Genomic DNA, 21,259 nt, shown 5'->3' on the forward strand with positions numbered 1-21,259 from the left:
CAGGAACCTTGCCTTTTACTGCGATGCCCAGGACACCAGTGATCTAACTTACACTGTAAAAAGGCTACTCTGCTTTGCTGAGGGACAGAGCATAAGGGAAGCAAGGCTGTTGCAGTATCTCACGCGTGCGAACAGGTCCTTGGGACAGGGTGGGGATGAGCAGAGGTGTACAGTGGTAGAGTCTGTATAATACTAAGGGCAAAGCCACAGAATCTGATAATAAGATAAAATAGGACACGACAAAGAGTGGATGATTTGAAGATGACTTGAAGATTTTTAGGTCCTATGTGCTCAGTTAACAGAGGGTTTTAAAAAATTATCACTGGAAGCACTGGAGCCCTAGAAATCAGAGGAAGAAAGGGGACCGGAGGAGGTTTAACTCATTGCTCAGGATCAGGCCTCAGTCTCACCTAATCCTCCCCTTGAGGGAGGAAAATAATTTTCGGAAGGGGAAATAAACCAAACCCCAGCACTTACTGCTGCTTTTCCTCCTTTCTCTCCATGGTCCCCTACGGCCTGGCACGTGACAGCGTGGCGCCTCACACTACCAACTTGGACACAGCCCTGTCAGGGAAAGGGCGCCAGAGCCCGGCGACTGCGACTCCTGTGTTGCTAAGCGACAGAGGCCTCCCCGCTCAACGCCGGAAGAGGGGCGTGAAGGCGCGGCCCGGAGCGCGCAGGCGCATTAACCCCTGCGCTTTGAGGCGAGACGAGCGGGGGCTTTGGGACCTATTGTTCTGCATTCCTTCCGGACCGCCCCCAAGCTGGACGCCCGGCATTTGAACTTGCCCTTCCCCCTATCGGGCCGGGCGCGGGTTTATCGGCGGTGCCTTCTCTGCCCTTAGCCTTGTGGGATTAGCGAGAGGCAGTTTCAGAGCCTCCCCAGCAGTCTTTGGGGATGGTGCTGCTCGCATCTGCGCAGGACTTCACCCGGGCTGCCCCGGCTGGCCTCAGAAGTGCGGACAAGCAGGAAGGACACTTGTGAACCATTAAATACTTTGCAAGTCGTGATTCACCGTCCCCGGGCTCCCTGGCCTTTGCATGGGAAAGGCTGTCACTGTTTTCCACGACTTCTAACAAAACCTTCCCCAGCTCGGTGGCCAGCATTAAAATAGAGCAGAGGAGGGTTGCGGATGTAGCTCAGTGGTTCTGTTGCCTGCCTTTAAAATAGAGCACAGGAACACTCATCTGCAAATGAGGCTCCCTATAGTGTGTCCATCTGTTCCAGGTTGAGTGTGGTTAGGAATCCGTGCAGGGGACTGCGGGTTGGGGCTAGTAGCATAGCACTTATCCAAAAAGAGCAAGCTCCTGGGAAAAGCTAGTAACTACTTGCGTCCACCTTTGGCCCTGGAATTTCTTACCTCATTTCATCGTTGCCTCCCAGTTTCCACGACCACAGCCAGACGTCTTTGGCATCTGTCATAACTTGTGAATTTCTCTGCAGAAGAAGGAAATGGAAAAGGAAAAGTTTTTTGAGCTGAATCTTGCTGTGTATCAGGCTATATGCATGTGCTGCGTATGTTTTGTTACCCAGTGAGTGAGTGTATTTACAGTGGACCCTCAAGTTACCACCCGCCTGACATAGGAATAATTTGAGTTAGTTAGGCTAATGGAAGATTCATCTGCCTCTTGTTATCTATAGCGTGTACTCAGGTAAACATCCAGATCTCAGCTATATTAACTTACATCCAACTTGAGTTCTAACCAGCCCTCAGAACGGATCGAGTTTGTAAGTCAAGGGTCCACTGTACTTGGAGAGAAGAGGTTGGTCCTAGGACTCACTATACACATGTGAGCTAAAATCCTATCAGGAAAAAGTGTGTATGACATCCATCTAGTGACCTAGATAATGCAGTATGTACTTTGTTGTTAAAAAGATTGGAGAGTATGTGAATGTGTGGTTGTGAGGGTGGGAAATAGGGAGTGAGTAAATAAATATGGAGGCTATGGAGGCGACAAGTTAAAAATCAGAAAGCAAGGTGAGAAGTGGGGAGGGGGAGGGGACTAACATTTATTGAGCCCTGGCTTAAAGGCCCAGTGTTTCTTGGCTACTTTATTGAATAACATCACTTATCTGGGTTTGCTGTAACCATCAACCTGTGATTAGGAGCACCAACCTCGAAAGTAGTCGCTGTGTGAATTATGACTTCACTTACAAGCTACTTCACATGGGAAATGATGTAACTCCACAGATCTTCGATTTCTTCATCTACAAAATGGGCAGTTATGTAGGGTTGTGAGGTATAGATGGTTTAAAACAGACAGAGTGCTAGGAGATATGTATCTGATCCTTAGTATGTGCTTGGTCGTTATTAGTATACTTTTTTTTTTTTGAGACAGTCTCACTATGTTGCCCAGGCTGGTCTTGAACTTCTGGACTCAAGCAATCTACTCACCTTGGCCTCCCCAGCAGCTGAGATCACAGGCATACATCACTGCACCCAGCTGCTAGTGCTATTTTTATTGAGCAATTTAACTTGCATATGCTACCACATGTCCTTGAGTTTTAGTCAACACCCTCATTATTCCCTCTAATTTCTATTTCAGTTTTCACCAACTCTCAAATGTTAAGAAGTGAGTCCATTTTCTCAGTTTTCTCCCTCTCAAATCAACAAATTCACCAACATTCACACAGAGAGGTGTTTGTCTTTATTTTGAGCAATATATAGAGATCTGTGTATCTATATATATTAATCTCTTTCCAACTATTAAGCAGTTTATATATGTCTAGATATTAAAGTCCACAAGAAACATTAAAACAAGAAATTGTGCCTACCACAAGGAGGCCACAATCTACTTAGAGATGTAAGACATTCATGTAGGAAAAAATTGTGAACAAAATGGCAATAATACAGAGCAGCATTATATAACAGACAGTCACAACTGTTAAATTTCAGTACTGATGATAATGTAGTATTATGTAACAATATGCCAATTGTTCTTGGCGTATTCTCTGTAAGGAACAACATAATATGAATTTTATAATAATTACTAACTTTTTATATAAAAAAGCACTAGTAGTGTTTTTTACTAATAACTGCCTGACCTAGGAGACAGACTTAAAGTTCTCTGTGTTGAAGAGTCTCACTTATGAAAGGAGGTAGCCATATTAAATCATCTTTGTGATCCTTTCCAGATGTAAAATAAAGTGCATCTAAAGGAAACTTATGTCTGAAAAATCAGTAAACACTAACCTAAATAATTCATGTAATTTTCTCACCCCTGATAGGTAGTCTGGATACTTGTCAACAAAAAATAATCCAAAGTAGTTAATAATGTCCAAGTTAAAAATACCAGTGCTCTTCAAGCTAACACACCATATGTGAGGGACTACAAGAGGATGGAAATTGTTCATTCAAAATCTATAGATGCAGAAAATTGTCAATTTTTTTTTGAATGTTAGGAAGATGCCAGAAAATACTGACTGGTGCAGTTGTATAAATGTGTAGGAAAGTTGTGGGTCCAGGAGGTCCAACTTCCTCAGTCCCTTGGTCTGTGATGTACTTGGGATACAGGAGATGATCTTAAAAATATGGCATAAACAAGCAGTCCTGAGTTCTATTTTTAAAAAAATATTTTATTTGCTTCATTCACTTGTATTGTAAGGATTAACTGAAAAAAAAATTCATTCAGAGAACTTACCCTGGCACCTGGTTGTTAAAAAGTGGCTGCTAATATATTCTTCCAATTTTTATAATTAGTAGGTTGGAAGGCACATCAAATGCATGCATTACCTTGTTGTTTCACTGCCTTAGACTCAGACTTTATCAAACCAAAATAGACATTAATTTGAGGGTAATGGGAATGAAAAATGGCAGTGTTGGTTTGCCTATCTTTTGAGAATAAATGGTTTCAAATGAGTCAGATATGAAAGGGTTCCTCTGGCCTTAGTTTAAAGCCAATTAATTTATATTATTAGGAGAGGTATATAACAAAACAAACAAGTATGAGATGTTACATCTCCTTAAAGTTGAAAATATCTAATATAAACATATACCACTTCTGATAGAAGTTAACCATGGATCTGTCCATGTATATGTTTATATTCATATAGATGTATACATAAAAATCTTAAAAATTTTATGAAATCTCTACAAATAACTAAACACAGTACAGCCTAGTTTATGGCAAAATCATTGTTAGAAATCTCTAGCTTGGAAATACACATGAATGAAAGAAGCAGCTTGTATTTATTTATTGTATTTATTTATTTACTTAATTTTGTTTTTTTTGAGACAAGGTCTTACCATGTAGCCCCAGGCTGGCCTTGAACTTGGAGTGATCCTCCTGCCTCAGCCTCCCAAGTGCTGGGATTACAGGCATGTTCCACCATGCCCGGTTTCAAGGTTCATTTAAAAATAATTCCCACTGTGATTGCCTATATAGAAGCAGTGTAAAGATGAATGAAAATCTGGTCTCAGGTAGGCAGAGCAGTGAAGGGCCCTTTTGATATTAGAGTGGTGTCTTAAATAGAATGGTCATATAATAAAATTTGGTTGAATAAATAGACGTCAATATGAAGCCTCTTGAAGGAGGAGCATTACAAAATGAAACATAGTTGAAGAGTTAGCATTGTTAAAAAGGCTGAGAATCACTAACTACAAAGTTTTAAAGATTTTCAATGCCTCCTTAGCTTCTTTTTAAGGTTGTCTTATAATATCTGAAGAATTCCAGACATGTGATCATCTTCCATGCAGGTTATTACCATACCTTATTGTCTTAACTATTGAGCAACCCAACATTTACTGAGCAGCTTCTATATTCTGTCCTATTCTGAGCCATGAAATTTTAATTCATTGATTTATTTGAGAAAAGTATCTGTAAGATTGGCCCTCCCCCACCAAATCCTTGGAGATGCTACTTCTAATTTTTCAGTGGCTTTTTTATGGACACAGATAAAAACTTTTCAATGTATTCCTTAGAGAATCTTCATGTTTTAAAAATGGTAATTAAAATCCCTTTAATGTAAACAACATAAATTCTTCAACTTCCACTCATAAAATCTATTTAAATCCCTTTGATGATACAAATTGCCATTCTCAGTGCTTTCCCCACAAGACGAGAACTAATATTTATTGAACTTTATTGGCTTGTATTTAAATTATAATGATGTGACTCTGGGCAAGTTATTTAAATACTTGAACTTTAGATTTTGATTACATTGCTTGTTAATCTTCAAAAAATAAAAAGAAAGAAAAGACCCCAAAAGAGTAAGGAAAAAAGAACTTGTAGGGTTGTTGTATTAAGTGATGTATGTAAAGCAGCTGGGATAAGTAGGTACTCAGGAAGTATTATTTCCTACCACCCCTGTCCATCCTTAACCCAGCTAGAAAATGATGCAGCCAGAATTTGATTTTAGATCAGTGTACTCTTTTAAAAATATCCCATCGCCTCTACATCTCATTTCTGTAAGACTGGCTTTTAAACATGGTGATAAAAATTGAAAATAAAATTCTAAGTAGTCTTTCTAATTTAGATGGGAAAGATTAGGAATACTATGGTATGAGATTAGGTAAAAATAACTAAAAAGAGTAAAAGCAGCCCATACTGTAGGAATCGATGAATGGAAGACTCTTCAAAACAGGAAGGCTGTGATAGGGGAGGAGACCATAATAGTGGGTACAAATGGTAAAAATGTGCCCTGTCTATTATACAATGTCACTGAACATAATGCATTCTGAAAAACATGGAGCTGTTTAGGTTCCATGGTTGGTGAAACAGGAACAATAACAATGCAAGAATAAGCAAATAGTTCCATTCTCCATGACTCCACTTTATGACTATATGATGCCACAATTTTGAGACTTTGTCACTGAACTGGTAAACAATGGTAATTCTTTTGATATGGATAGGTAGATTTATGGTAAATAAAAAATATTTTTGTTCCGTAGCAAAAGTGAAGAATTAGGCACAATTCCACTTAAAGAAAAAAGAAAGATTTGACCTAAAGTTTGAGTATATCTAAAAAGAAATCACACTTGAAGTTTTTAATAGACAAGTGTAACACTTTTAATTAGTAAGTTAGTTTACCTCAAATGCCTCCTAGACCAATGTCACTGTTTTCAAAATCACAAATAAAGCTTTCATGATTCATCAGTTTTAAGCTATCATTCTAACCTATCCTTTTTCCTTATATAATTATAATAGTGTTGTTTTTCAAGTTATAGTTAATTACTGCAGCATTTAACAGCTTTTAAGTTTGGAAACTTAGCCATGTTTTTAATCCTCTTATAGTAATCCTGGGAGCAAACTACTTACCTGATTTAAATTTCCCTTTTTGTTGCTGTCTCTGCCAACCTCTGAGGTTTTAATTGTAGGTTGTAAGAGGAAAAGAAATCTTAAAGGATTTTCCTGTATTTTACGAGAAGTAATTGAGTATTAAAAAGAAATGTGGCACTTCTACGGTTTTTGGCCACATAGAGAATGGATATGGGAGATGCACCATCTACTTTGCCTGCATCATAGGCACTGCTAGGAATCCTTGCAGGCCATTGTTGTTAAGTCACCTTAGCGAACAAAGGCATGGTTCCTCTGTTGGAAATGCAGATTTGGGGCTTGCTTTCTTGCTTGTCATTCCCAAAGCCATAGCAAGTCTGACCTCTTTTGTTTTTTTCTGTACACTAGGGTGCTAACATCTATCCTACTTACCTCAGCAAGTTTAAAGAAGCAGTTATATATGAAAGAGCTTTGTTAAACTGCCCTTGTTTAACAAGTGCAAGATATCATATGGTTGAACTGTGCTACTGTCTTACCCTCATCCTTTTGGGATTAGCTTCATAAGAGAAGGCAGCTCTCCATCTGTACAATACAGTTTCCATTAATATGCACTTTTGGGTCAGCCTCCCCTGCAAAACTCTCACTTGCTTTTGCTTTTTGTTTATACTTTAGGTTCAGTTTATTTGTTGATCCTCATTTTAAACCAGATTTCATCTCTGAAAGAATATTGGGTTGAGGACCCCACCCATATACCACATAATATACTCCAAACTCATATTTATTTCTCTAAAGATGGGTCTGAGTAGTATAGAAGATAAGAACAAATAAGTAATTTTAGACTTTTTTGCTTTAACTTGATTATGGTTTGATAAGTTTGAGAGCAGAAAACCTCACTAATAGGGAAAAATAATGATTTAAGGCATGTTATTTTGCTAGAGAATGCTTGCGGTTACTTAAAAATTATAGAAGATATGTAACTTATAGAATTATAACATATTCTTTTATTTCTAGCACTTCTATTCATGTTTGATAACATGATTTGTGTTACTTCTTATGGTTAGTACTCTCTAAACTTTATTTTTATATTTTCTATGAAAAATGTAATGCTTTTACTTATATTCATTACAGTGTCTTTTCTGAACTGAATATAGACAGAACTGAAATTTTATTTCCTTTTTTTTTCTTTTTCTTTGGTCCTGGGCATTGAACTCGGGACCTTGCGCTTGCGAGGCAGGCAGTGGAAACACAGAGCTAAATCCCCAGCCCCTATTTCCTATTTTTAGTAGTCACTTTGGTTCTCATTCAACAGTGATGGTGAAGCTTTTAGAGCTTTCAATCATACATACAGCCCACTGGGGCACACATGCCAAAAGTTCACCACCACTGGACTATAGCAGTTATAATCTGAGCTCTGGAAATGGAGCCATTTCTTAGCTGCAAGACCATGAGCAATGGCTCTCAGACATTTTCTTAACTATAAAATGATAATAATTATATTATCTGCCTTCCTTAGAGATTTTTTTGAGAGAATCAAGTAAGATGGTCCATACTACACTGCTGACACATAGTATGTGCTCATTCACTTGTTGTTCACCAGCATGATTATCAGAATATACATGTTTTGAAAGCTGAGATTCTCTCTTTCCTCTCTGTTATGCCCAGCCTCAGGAACAGTTTCTCAGTGATTATTTCCCGAATAAATGGTGAGAACACCTTGTAATTTTTGTGCAGTTCTCTCTTCTGCCAGCCCACTGATAAAAGAGCCCATCTCCCTACTTCTGAAACTTTTCTCTAGGAATTATGAGTACCAAAGCTTGGATTCACCAGAATATTCTGAGACCTTGGTGACAGGCGAAAAAACTTCATTTTAAAAAAAATCAGACTGCATCTTTTTTTTTAGGCAGTTGTTCAGTCACCGTCTGTCTTTGGACTTCACTCAAAAAACCACACAGGTCCCCTTTGCTCCAACAGTGTGCTCTTTTCCCACAAACTATTTTCACTTCTGCTTTATGCTGTCTGGTGATCACATTAAACTTATTCAGAATACCTTTCATCGTATTTGGGAAAAGGAACTTATTTTTGCCTTAGTGCATGGGTTAGAGGGAAACTGTGGCTTTGTCTTTCTCACCACTCCATCATTTCACTGGAGAAAAGACTTGCTAATCAGCTTGTAAGAATTGGACTCTAATAAAGATCATTTTAATAGAAGGTAGCATCCTCTATTAAAGATCACTGCTTAGGCATACTACACAGCCTTACCCTTAGGCCACTCTCTTTCTCCAAGGATTGGACAAAGTAAGCAGGGCCTATCTCAGTGGATTCACCATCTCAGCTGTCTACCTGCAGCTTCACAGAGCTGATCGATTGGTTCTTCCATATTCACAAAGCTGTCTAGAAAGAGGATATAGAATTCAAAGTGAAGGTATAGGAAATAAGAAGGTTCACTTGGTTCCTACCCTAACTCAATTTCCGTAATCCAGTTTTTAATCTGCATTTTCTATTGTGGAACTGGGTCCTTGTCCAGCTAATGAAATCAGAGCTTTATATTTGCTATCATTTTTCCTTTATATGTTCCTTTGACAGAAAATCCCAGAAATAAGACAAAAGCCAGATGCAAAACCAAATCCCCAATACCATTTTCCATCCAAACCAACCTACTTTATAAAAGCTTTCTAGACAATAAAGATCTTTTTCTAAAACTGGACCTTTTATATTATAAAGAGATACATTATGATTTAAACAGGCTATGTTTACCTCATTGATGAGGAAGATATTCTTGCCCAACAGTTAGGATGGCCAAAAGGTGGATGAAATTAGCAGCAGTTTATTAGTCACTTGTATTAGTAGCAGAGGGGAAAGGAACACTGTGTTGGGGGTCATATAAGGGTTTTACTTGAGAATAGAGCTATTAACCAAAGACTGTGGAAAGCAGGCTTTGTAGTGTCAAGAGAATGAGGTGACCCTAGGTTTCCACCTGAGGATGTGATTAGCTTGTTTGAATAACTGCAGGCTGGCAAAGAACTGCAATTTGCTATTGAGTGATAAGCAGGAAGTGCTTCTAGTCTTTGATAAGGACTGTTTGGTGTTTTTCATGGGAACAGAGCTGAGGGAAAGCAAAGCTTACAGTTAAGCCGTTTGAGACCTTTCTTGTTTCCCTAGATGTCAAGCCAAAAAATGATATTGGGTCTTGATTTTAGGATTTACACCACACAGATTATATTACCATAGCATCATTTGTTTATTACCTTGGAATTTTACAGTAGACATGTGTTTGTAAATGTCTTATTTCCTAGTCAAATTGTGGTCTCCTTGGGGAGAGTCAGTATTTAAGTCTTTCACTTAAAAAACATACACACTATGGTTTGGGAAAACATGATTAAAATGATCTGCTGTATCTTAAAGTGATACTTTCAAATTTAATCATAAGAATAGTATTTAATATACCCATGTTTTGCCTTTGCATATTGTTAATTCAAAAAAATATAGTGACATTTTTAGTACTAAAGGATGTACTAGGTAGAATTTAACTTGTGTTAGCGAAGTCTGAAGAGTTGTCTGGGAATGATGCCCATGTATACACATACTACTGAATTAAACTGTGATGTGCCATGGATCGACAGCTCTAAACATTTAGAGTTACCCAGGTTTGCTGACATTTGAAAATTATATTTTCCTTACTCCATTTTCAAACAACTGAGAAACAATAAAATGAATGAGACATTGGCATTCTTTTTTAAGCCAGAGTTAAGCTACAGCCTAAATATCAGAATGCTGATGCCTCAAATGTATTATTCACACTGCATAATGTAAGCACTAATAGGGCCCATTAAGAGAATTCTTACTGTTGATAAATTCCGGTAAATTGGTATAGGGGAGGGACAGTAAGGAGGTCATAGGCAAATTGGAAAAATTTACAGTATATTTTCCTAGTTTTCTAAAAATCTAGTACTGAATCTTTTACTCATTTTAATTTAGGTCTATTAGACCTAATTTTATTTTCTAGCTTATTAAAATATTTGTTAAATTGTATGCAAGTGTAAACCCAAAGCTCTTTCCTTTAAAAATTGTAATATTCAATTAGACAAATGAGTGAAAGTTTTAACATTTTAACTTATTTTTATTCTTTCTGAGTAATCCTTCATATCTTTGTGATAGAATGTCTTCACTTACATTTCTTACAGATAATCATATCTGGATTCATCAGCACAGTACAAACAAAATATTGTTATAAAGAAATCACTGATTTCATTCCAACATGAAAATTTAAAATAAGTTTACTTAAAATAAAGTTCACATTACAAAACTGTCTGTTTATCTAGAGATAAATACTACTTTAATGGAGTAATTGCTAATTCAGTTTCTATACTATAAGAGTTTAATTCTAAAAATATTCTAGTGAGTCACAACTTCTTTCAAATTAGGCATTAGGAATTTAATGTGTCATTTTTTTCAGTAAGTTTTTTCATATTATTAAATGAATACATATTTGTTATAGAAAAACTTGGTAAACATAGATAAAGCAAAATTGTATGAGTTGGAGATATCCACTGTCGGTGGTTTTAGTGGATTTCCTTCTATTTTTTCCCCCATAAATCTATACAATACAACTACCAGCCATATGTGGTGATTGAGCCCTTGAAATGTGAACTAAATTTTTAGTTTAATTTAATTTTTATTAATTTAAATTTAAATCCACTATTGCTGTTGACCAATGAGCTATAAGGATCTTACTTCCAACTTATAAAATCCAATTGTGATAAATTCATTGCCAAAGTTATATTAAAGGGGAAAAACTGAAAGTATTCTTACTAAACACAGGAAGAAGACAAGGGCGTCCACTCCCATCACTCCTGTTCAGTATACTACTTGAAACTTTAGCCAGAGCAATCAGCAAGTGAAAAGAATTTAAATAAGGAAGGAAGAAGTCAAATTATCCTTATTCTCAGATGACATGATCCTTTATGTAGAAGATCCAAAAAACTCCACTAGAAGACTCTTAGAACTAATAAACTCATCAAAGTGACAAGATACAAAATCAAAAAAATTAATAACATTCCTGTACACCAATAATGAACCCATCAGGAAAGAAATCAGAAAAACAACCCTATCACACAGTAGCTTAAAAATATTAAATACCTAAGAATTAAACTAGCCAAGAAAGTGAAGGACCTCTTACAATTACTATGGTCCTATGAAAAAAAGAGATTGAAGAAGCCATTGGGAAAGGGAAAGATTACCCCTATTCTTAGATATGTAAAACCAATATTGCCAAAATGGTGATATAACCAAAAATGATATATAGATATAATGCAATTCCAATAAAAATACCAACAGCATTCTTCACAGAACTAGAAAAAAAAAAACTCTAAAATTTATGTGGAACCAGAAGAGAATTAGAATAGCCAAAGCAATGCTAAGCAACAAGAACAAACAGGAGGCATTACAATCCTGGATTTCAAGTTATACTGCAAAACTACATTCATAACAACATGTTACTGGCACAGAAACAGACATGTTGACCAATGGACTAGAACAGAGGATGGCAAAACAATCCCCCACACCTTCAGCCTTTCTCATTGCTGGGACACTCACAGTTTAAAGGAGGAAAGGTTTATTTTGGCTCAGAGTTTCAGTCCATGGTTGGTAGCTCAAATGCAAAAATGGCATGGTGGAAGGGGCTACCAAGGAGGAAAACTACTCACATTAAGGTGACTAGGAAGCAGAGAGAAAAGGGAGGAGCCAGGTAGTGAGCTATACCCTGCCAGCTTATACCCACAGTGACCTGCCTCTTCTGACCAGGCACCACCATGTAACAGCAAATTCACCTATGAATAAATCAGTGGATTAATCCACTGATAAGTACAGTAGCCCAGTGATTCAATCACAATAGCCCTACCTATGTGTTCATGAGAGTTTTGGAGATTCTAGATCTAAATTGTAACAGTCATCTAATTTTTGACAAAGGAGCCAATAACATAAACTGGAGAAAAGATAGTCTCTTTAACAAATGATATTGGAAAACTGGTTATCCACGTCCAGAAGAATCTACACTCATATCTCTCACCCTGTACTAAAATAAATTAAAAAATCAAAGACCTAGATTTACAAACAGAAATATTGAATCTGATGGAAGAGAAAATTAGTAAAACTCTTCAAGACACAGGCATAGGCAAAGACTTCCTGAACAGGACCCCAATTGCACAAGATATAATAACAAGAATCAATAAATAGAATTATATCACATTTAAAAACTTTTGCATAGTGAAGGAAACAACCAACACTGAGAAGATACAACTTACAGAATGGCAAAAATTTTTGCCAGTTACTCCTAAGACAGAGGACTAATACCTAAAATATATAAAGAATTCAAAAATATTAGCCCCCCAAAAGACCCAATCAAAAATATAGAAATTGAAATGAATAGATACTTCTTAAAGAAGTTCAAATGGCTGATTAGTACATAAGAATATGTTCAGCATCTTTGGCCTTTAGAGAGATGCAAATCAAAACACTGAGATTCTATATTATTCCAGTAAGAGTAGCTATTATCAGTGACTAAAAAAAAAAATGTTGGCAAAAGTTGTGGGGAAAAGGAATCCTTCTATACTGTTGGTGGGAATCTGAAGTAGTACAACTACTATGGAAATCCCTGTGAAGATTTCTTTAAAAACTAAAAGTAATAATTCCATTTGACCCAGCTATACCTCTTCTAGATGTCTTCTGGAAAGTGTTATAGGTATCATATTAAAGTGATACATACATACCCATGTTTATGCAGTATAATTCACAATAGCTAAAATATGGAAGTGTCCTATATGACCATCAACAGATGAATGGATAGAGAAAATAAAAATATTCTATGCACACATGGTGGATTACTACTTAGCCATAAAGAAGGATAAATTTGAAGCATTTGTATGAAAAGACTTGGATCTTGAGACCACAGTGCTAAGTAAAATAAATCAAACAGAGAATGTTAAATATTACCTGGATACTCTAATGTGAGAAACCCAGAATGTAAATAATTTAAAGAGCACAATAAAAGAGAGAGAGAGTAAGAAATAAGGAGGTAGACTATGTGGAGATGGGAAGGGGACCTGGGAAAGGAGAGAGAAGGGCAAAGGTGAGGGAGGGGGAGTAAAAATGATCAAGATGTGATATGTATATGTACCAATTCTCCAAGATGACTGTAATTATTGTTTATCACTATCATATATTAATAAAAGTGTGTTTCTTCTGTTTAACATGTTGCCTAAGTTTATAACTTTAGAATTGTATTTTTTCATTTAAAATTTTTTTATTGGGTTCATTTAAAAAGTGACCTCATCACGTTTTAAAAAAAAACACACACACATTAGGTAGAGTTTATATACAATAAATGTATCTATTTTAAGATTGTAATTTAACAAATTTTGACATATACATGTAAACTCTTGCTCAATCAAGACATAAGGCATATAACTACACCTTTAAAAAAAGTTTTAAAGCCCTTTAAAGCTCTAGGATTTACAATGTGCAAATTTAACTTATCAGAATCTACCTTCAATTTAAATATTAGGCTATGTAATTCAAGAGATTCAAATTGAAACAATGCTGAAATTTCATCTCACTCCAGAAAGAATGGCTGTTACTAAGAAATCAACTGATAACAAATGCTGGCAGGGCTGTGGGGGAAAAGGAACCCTTCTCCACTGTTGGTGGGAGTATAGATTGCTACGACCACTGTGGAAATCAGTGTGGAGATTCCTCAAAAAACAAAACTAGAGGATCCATTTCACCTAGCTATTCCCCTTCTTGGTATCTTCCTGAAAGAATTAAAAAGCATCATGCCACAGCAATATATGCACACCCATGTTTATAGTGGCACAATTTGTAATAGTTAAATCTTGGAAACAGCCCAAATGCTGTTAAGCCGATGAATGGATAAAGATGTGGGTTTTCTTTTTTATACAATAGAGTACTACTCAGCCAAAAAGAAAGATAAACTTGAGACATTTACAGCTAAACGGATGCACCTTGAGATCACACTCTTAAGTGAAATGAATCAGACACACATAAATAGCGCATTGTTTCTCTGGTGTGAGAAAATGAAAGTGTAAATAAGGACCAAAATGTATAATAGATATTGGGAAATGGAAAGAGAATGTTCAAATGGGAAGGGGAACCAGGGAGGGGGAAGGGGAAAAGGAAGAGACAAGGAAAAAGAATAGAAGAAAAAATGGAAACGAAGCTTTTGTAAATAAGGAGGGGAAGAGGGATGGAAGGAAGGGAATGGGGATAGGAAAAAAAGAAGAAGCAAGATATATCATGTACAGGTACAAATTCTCTATGATGAATGTGATCATTATGCATATCTAAAATGTACCAATAACCTGAATTTTTAAAAAGGCAAAAAATATTAGACTATGTAGTATGCAAAAACTTACTACAGAACTTAGATTTCTTCCTACTATTCTTTGTTCTAGTGTACATATTGCTTCTATATATCTTGTAACCATTTAAATAAGTCCCCAACTTATGAATGAGTTCCATTGTGGGGAGAACTGTTCATAGTTGGATTCATACATAAGCCAACAAAGTGTGTCTTACACAGTACACCTGTGAAAGTTTGTAACTTGAATGTTCGTAAGTCAGGGACTTTACTGTATATTGTTGTTATTTTTGTTATGAGTAATTTGTCTTTTATAATAATTTTCTTTAATAAGAATATAGTCTTATTAATTTAGTCCCATATTTACCATTTCTAGTTTATTTCTTTATATAGATCTGAGTTTCCATCCAGTATCATTTTCCTTCTGTCAAAAGAATTTAATATAACATATTTTATAGTGCAGATCTCCTGGGACCAAATTTTTCAGATTTTGTTTTTGCCTTTATTTTTGAATCTCATTGGCTATAGAACTCTAATGCTAATTCTAATCAGTGGACTAATTTAGTACCACACACTCTTAATTCCAGTATCACATGCCCTAGGTCCAGCCAGCTCTGAAAAGCCCCACCTATGAGTGCATGAGGCTTTGGGGGGGACATCTAGATACAAGCCATAATACTATTTCTACCTTGAAGCTAGCCAACCAGAAGCTCAAATAAACCTTTCAGTTGTGGGTGTTGTGTGCTGTGTCCCAGCAATGAGAGAAAGTGACTAAGACAGGTGGCATGATCTGATTTCTGTTGTAACAGTTTCACTCAGTGCTAGGTTGAGAATAGACTGAGGAAGGGCAAAGGCAGAAGCAGGGAGTTCAGTTTGGACACCATTATAATGATGATGAGGATGACTGGGATCAGGGCTATCATCTTACCAGTAGTGAGAAGTGGTGGTATCAAGCACATATTTTTAAATATTTTATTATGAAAAATACAAAAATAAAGGAATAGGGAATAGTCTGTTGAACTTCTGTGCATTATCCTCAATCTTGTGTCATCTACAGTACTTTCTTTCTGCCCCTTTATCCTCTGATCTCTTCCACTTGCTCTCTCCCATACTCCCAGGTCATTTTAAAGCAATTCTGGACATTTGAAGCTAGAGACAACAGGAGAGACATGAATGGAAGACAAATGTTAAGATGACTTCAAGGCTTTTGCGCCAAACATCTCAGGTGTTGTTGCCAGTAACTAACGTGGAGATGTTTGTGAGAAGAGCTGCTGAGGCAGGGAAGTTTGGGAGGAATAAGTTTGGAATGAAAGGGGCAGAGTATGAGACATTAAAATTTGAGATGCAAGGAGCAAGAGAATGATAACAGTTTTAAGAAGAATGGGGGAACTGGATTACAGCAAGTATAGACAACTTTTTTGAGGAATTTATCTATAAAATGAAGAGATACACATCTATAGCTGGATGAACCAAGAGAGGGAGAAACAGCATATTTGCAGACTAATGGGAAAGATTCATTCAATAGGAAACAAAATTTGATTATGGAGAGGAACTGCTGGAGCAGTCTTGGAACATAGGGATCCAGGCATTGCCTTAAATATTAAATAAACAATTCACCTAACAAGCAGGAAGGTGGAGCCAGTATTTGGGCACAGATGTAGCTTGGTAGGTAGATGCAATGGTAGCCACCGATGGAGTTCTTGGCTGAGACAAGGAGAGGGAATGAGAAGTGAGAACATATTAGATAGCAGTCAGAGTGGGCGGAGGGGAGAGGGAAACAGAACAGTTGCTGGGCAGCAATTGGGCTCCTTCTAAGGTGATTGTTAGAGCATTGTTATTTATCTTCACAATTAACTTATTTTTTAACCAGGCTTTATGTATGGCCCTCTTTTCATTTTTGCTTATAGCTAAGTCTTTGCTAGCTGTAGGCCTTTAAACTGTAAAACTTATACTATATACATTATAGCTGTATATTTTACTTCAAGGAAGTTTTCTATCATAACTGATTTTTCCTTGTGATTTTACAATTATCTTTTTCTCTACAGAAAATATTCTCTATGTATTGTGGTATATGGGTCTTTCATCCAAATTAATTGTTTTTCTCTCTACCTTTAATTTGTTTTTTCTTTGACTCTCCTGATGAACTTCAGGTTTGCTCTGTTCACCAACATTCTTATGTCTGCCTGATTGTCAGAATCACTTGGAGACTTTTCAAATGTGTAGATTAGAGGCAAAAAGCATGGAAAACTGATTGATTGTTTTTGTCAGGAATGCAATTTTCTGGTTACTGATTGTAGAATGGTTTGTAATTCTCCTGTAGTTTATTTATGTTTTAAGTGTGTGCATGCGTGTGTGTGTGTGTGTCTGTGTTGCTTGCTCTTAATATCTTTACATCTCAACTGATTTTTTTAATCCATTTATTTTAGTTTGCACATACTCTCTCCAAATTCTCCCTGCTCTTTTTCATAGGAATTAACTTATATTGTTGGGCTGGGGATCTAGCTCAGTGGTTCTGCCGCCTGCCTCAAAAGTGCAAGGACCCGAGTTCGACCCCTGGAACCAAAATAAAACAAAACAAAACTTATATTGTATGCTATTGAGGACATCAGCAGATGTTTCCTGAGATTTTATTGTCTTCCTATAATAAATAATTTTAAAGGTATGTACTTCCCCTGTTGTAAAGGATAATGTACATTTTACCTTGGGCTATAATGCTTTTCCTTATTGTAAGGCTGGGTTTTTCTCTGTTTATGCATCTTTTAATGAGGAGAGTTTGACTATTTACTGGTATTTGCCAACAGACAAGTGTATTTCTCTCAGATAGACTTAGAATGGCTGTTTTGCTCTACCGCATATTTTGTAGTTGTTTAGTTGAGATTTCTAGGTATGTTTGATTTTTTAAAAAATTATGAATATATATGAAAAGATATATAAAATATTTCATAGATTTTAATTGTAATGTAAAGCCTTATGAAGCTACCATTCCTATGAAGAAATATGATGTCACCAGCTTGTTAGGAGGCCTTCATGTGCCTGTCTTGGACACAACCTGTTTCCTTTAACTTGGATGTACTATTCTGCCTGTTTTGTGATAATCACTCCTGTGCTTTTGTTTAGAGTTTTGTTACTGCTGCAGGCATTCCTCACACAATTTCTACTATGCTCTGCTACTGAGATTTTCTTGGCTGCCACTTCCATTTTTTAAGGGACTATCCACTATGCCACTACTGGTATCCTCTTTCTTGTGTGCTGTGACTTAGGAATTACTGAAAGAAATGTAGTTGGGATCAGGAAAGACAGAGAAAGTTTGATTATTTTATTGCTTCCTGTAAAATCATTCCTGAGGCATAGAATGATTTCTGTTTCATTGTTTTTTTCTGGGAGATATAGATACTGAATCTCAAAAATAAATATACAGTATCTATTTCCTTTATGCCAATTTCCTCATTAAGTATTGTGGATATGTCCTTATTTATTTATTTATTTATTTGTTTTAAATTTATTTTTGTGGTACTGGATCTTTTTTATTTCTATTTTTATAACATTTTATATAACTTATAAAACAGTGCTTGTATAAAAAAATTCACACAAAGTTGCTAGACAGCACACAATTTGTAAAAATTTCCTGGGTTTTTGTTATATTCAGTTTTCTAAGGATGCAGTCAAATCAATAGTAAAATGCAGACAGTATTCGACAATTCATTATCTTTGGTAAAACTATTCGCATTATTTTGTCTCCTCACAGTATTAACTCTGATATCCACTTTGTGCAGGGTCTGCTCTTACTAGGATGTCAGAAAAGCATTAAGGGTGGATCTACTGAGGCAGGTATTTCCACATGGCAGCGATAGTCCTTGGGGCCCACACCCACACTTTAGGATCATGGTCTCCACAGCCAGCCAGGAGCCTCCCCAGGGGACTCAAGGCCCTGCCAACTGGGCATGGAGCAAAGCTCTTTGGGGCTGTGCTGTGGTGAGTCAGGCCTTCCACTCTTACCATCCAAACAGCCAATCTCCCCTCGCCACGGAGCAGATCCCACCGTTGGTTGGTGACTGCTGCAGGTAGCCCCACCGTCAACTTAAACAGAAAAGGAACGCTTGGGGTCAAGACTGAAGGGGAAGAGCACACCAGCACTCAGGACAATAGACACTTAATTCCCTGTCAAGTGTTTGTCACCATGTAGACATGGGCACGAGAACTAAAGCAGGATTCAAACACAGTACATTCATGACTAAGTGGTACTGGATCTTAAACCAAAGACCTTTGCACTAGCTGTATCCTCAGCCCTTTTGTATTTAATTTTTTTCTTTTTTTTTTTGTACCGGAGATCGAACTCAGGTCCTTGCACTTGTGCAGCAGGCGGCGAAACCACTGAGCTAAATTCCCAGGCCAAAGTTAATCTTGAGACAGAGATTGGATCATCTGAGTTGCTATTTCAATCCATCTACCTTGTCCTCTTGATGGGATTAGAGGGGTGAGCTTCCATATTCATTCCAGGAATGTTCTTAATCCAGATTAATTTTTCCCAAACTTGGTAGAAATTGTACCTTAGTGTTAAAAATTGCCAAATGACCATGATCCTTGCTTTTTAGAATTATTCTGAAATAGTAACTCCATTTCTAATATAATGAATCTCCTGCATGTTTTTCTCTATATATGGTCTAATAAATTATTTGCAGAAGATGAGAGAGGGAGACAGAGAGAGGTAATATTGTATCCAGTGCTACATGCAGAGTTCATCAGGCCAAATGGGAAGTAAAACTAATAAAAGAAAAGTAAGTTTGAGAGTGAAAGATATCTGGCATCCAACCAAGAATGTACACCAATATTTCCAGCAGAAAAGAAAACTAAGTCTGCCTCTCTAGAAAAAGAAAAGTAACCCACTTTCTATAGAAAAAACTATATCAAACAATAACTACACTTTTAAATTATAAAATTAAAGATTGTAATCAGATCAAAACCATACACCAGTTAAGAAAGTGGAATTTACCTCTTACACATGATTATAAATGTTAGGTTAAAATTTGCAAGATATGCTTATAGAAAACTTTTAATCAAACTACTAATTACATATATTTGTATTTTTTGCATGTTTTTCACCATGGTAAGAGAAAAATTGAAGAAAAGACAAGGGAAAATCAATTTTGAAAATATGAAAATATTTTAGAAACCATGAAACTTTATGGAGGCCATGATGAAGATCAGGAATTTATTTCCAGTGGTCTTCTCACAAATTACACACATTTTCAATGAAAATCACTTAAGATTAAGTATATGTGCCCTGCTGGTTTGATAAAAATAGTCAAGACAATAGGAAATACATTTGAGTAGCATTTATAGAAATTTAGAATATAAGACCCCAGATTCAGTATCTTTGCTGTTATTTTTGTTTTGTTTGTTTCTTTGAGGCAGAATTTTTCTTTTTGTGGTGCTGGGGATTGAACACAGGGCCTCACTCATGCTGAGCAAGTACTCTGCCACTGAGATACACTTTCAGTTCCAAAAATCTTCTTAAAATATGTCTCATGGACAATCGCAATATATAAAGAGATGAGTGTAGAGCTGCTCTCATTGGAGTGAGAGTCAGGGCTCTGGGCTGAGATAAGACTGCTCATCTTTCTCATTAATCTTCTGTGACTCTCCTGGTCCCAACCCCGGGAGTCCTCTGGCTCATAGAATTTTCTAAAAAGTCTTGACTTAGCCTAATGTCTTGACTTTGCAGTCAAGGACACCAAGGCACATTGCTAATTAGTGGATGAGCTGAGCTGAGTGCAAGTCTTCTGACTCCTCTAGCAAAGCCTCCTATACCAGACTGCCTGTGTTGAGTTCCTGAAATTAGTTCCAGATATAAAAGATCTTCCTTTTCACTAAAGAGAGAACATCTTTTGATCACTGTATCAACAGAGACCAGGGGGAGTCACTATATAAACATATTTATGGCCTATAGCCTTTTGGAAAGTGAATTCTGGTTTTCCTATTGTCTCTGATAATGAGTTTAAAGATATATGCTTTGAAAAATTCCTTCACTAGACAAAGCTGAAAATATTTAGTCATGGCTGTTGCAGTGGCTTATATCTGTAGTCTCAGTTACTTAGGAGGCTGAGTAAGAGGATCACTTGCACCCAGGAGTTTGAGATGAGGCAATGTATGAGCGACATAGTAAGACTGTTTTTTAAAAAATAGTCATAAAAATGGTAACTCACATCCAGCAAAGTCAAATTAATGGGTATTGTTGCTCAACTTCACTCACTATCTGCTAGTTCTTTCCTTTGATGCTCATCTGCCCTTTGTGAACACAAAGTGGAGAGAAAGGTGTAGTTCTCCAGGCCTTGAGAAAGCACAGCCTTTCTACCACCGATGAGGGTAGTTTAAATCTTGCTGCTTGCTGCACTAAAATTGTGCGCACTTACAGCTGCCATCATCAAGCTGACCAGACACGATACAGAAAAATACAGTTCAAAGATTATAATAAATGACAACATTATAGAATTGAATTATGTTTATATTTAAACAGAAATTTTAAACTAACTCTTCATTTATATTATTTTATGATTATATGGATCATACAAATATTTATTTGAACCACTGGTTCTTTTAAAGATTTCAATCAGGCTGAGCAGGTGAGCCTTTTGGGCTGCCTAACCACTGCCCCCAGTGCTGAGGAGCAGACCC

The 21,259-nt window shown here is 36.6% G+C and overlaps 1 protein-coding gene across 5 annotated transcripts in view; it reads right to left on the reverse strand.

Moving 5' to 3' along the window:
- The window catches only part of Cimip6 (ciliary microtubule inner protein 6), a 297,684-nt gene that overhangs the window by 167,485 nt on the left and 108,940 nt on the right, over positions 1-21,259 (reverse strand). For 2 of the 5 annotated variants that reach the window (XM_087216388.1, XM_087216387.1), the window contains exon 4: positions 1,362-1,438. In XM_087216388.1, coding sequence (XP_087072514.1) covers positions 1,362-1,423 — 62 coding nt within the window. In that variant the 5' untranslated portion in view covers positions 1,424-1,438. Of the gene's footprint in view, positions 1-477; positions 676-1,361; positions 1,439-21,259 lie in introns of those variants that run through there. The other 3 variants (XR_015453106.1, XR_015453105.1, XM_004867285.3) reach the window with 3 other exon arrangements.

Source organism: Heterocephalus glaber, unplaced genomic scaffold (assembly GCF_053883595.1).
Source record: "Heterocephalus glaber isolate CG9 unplaced genomic scaffold, H.glaber_assembly_v1.0 deba00001457, whole genome shotgun sequence".
Lineage (NCBI taxonomy): Eukaryota > Metazoa > Chordata > Mammalia > Rodentia > Bathyergidae > Heterocephalus > Heterocephalus glaber.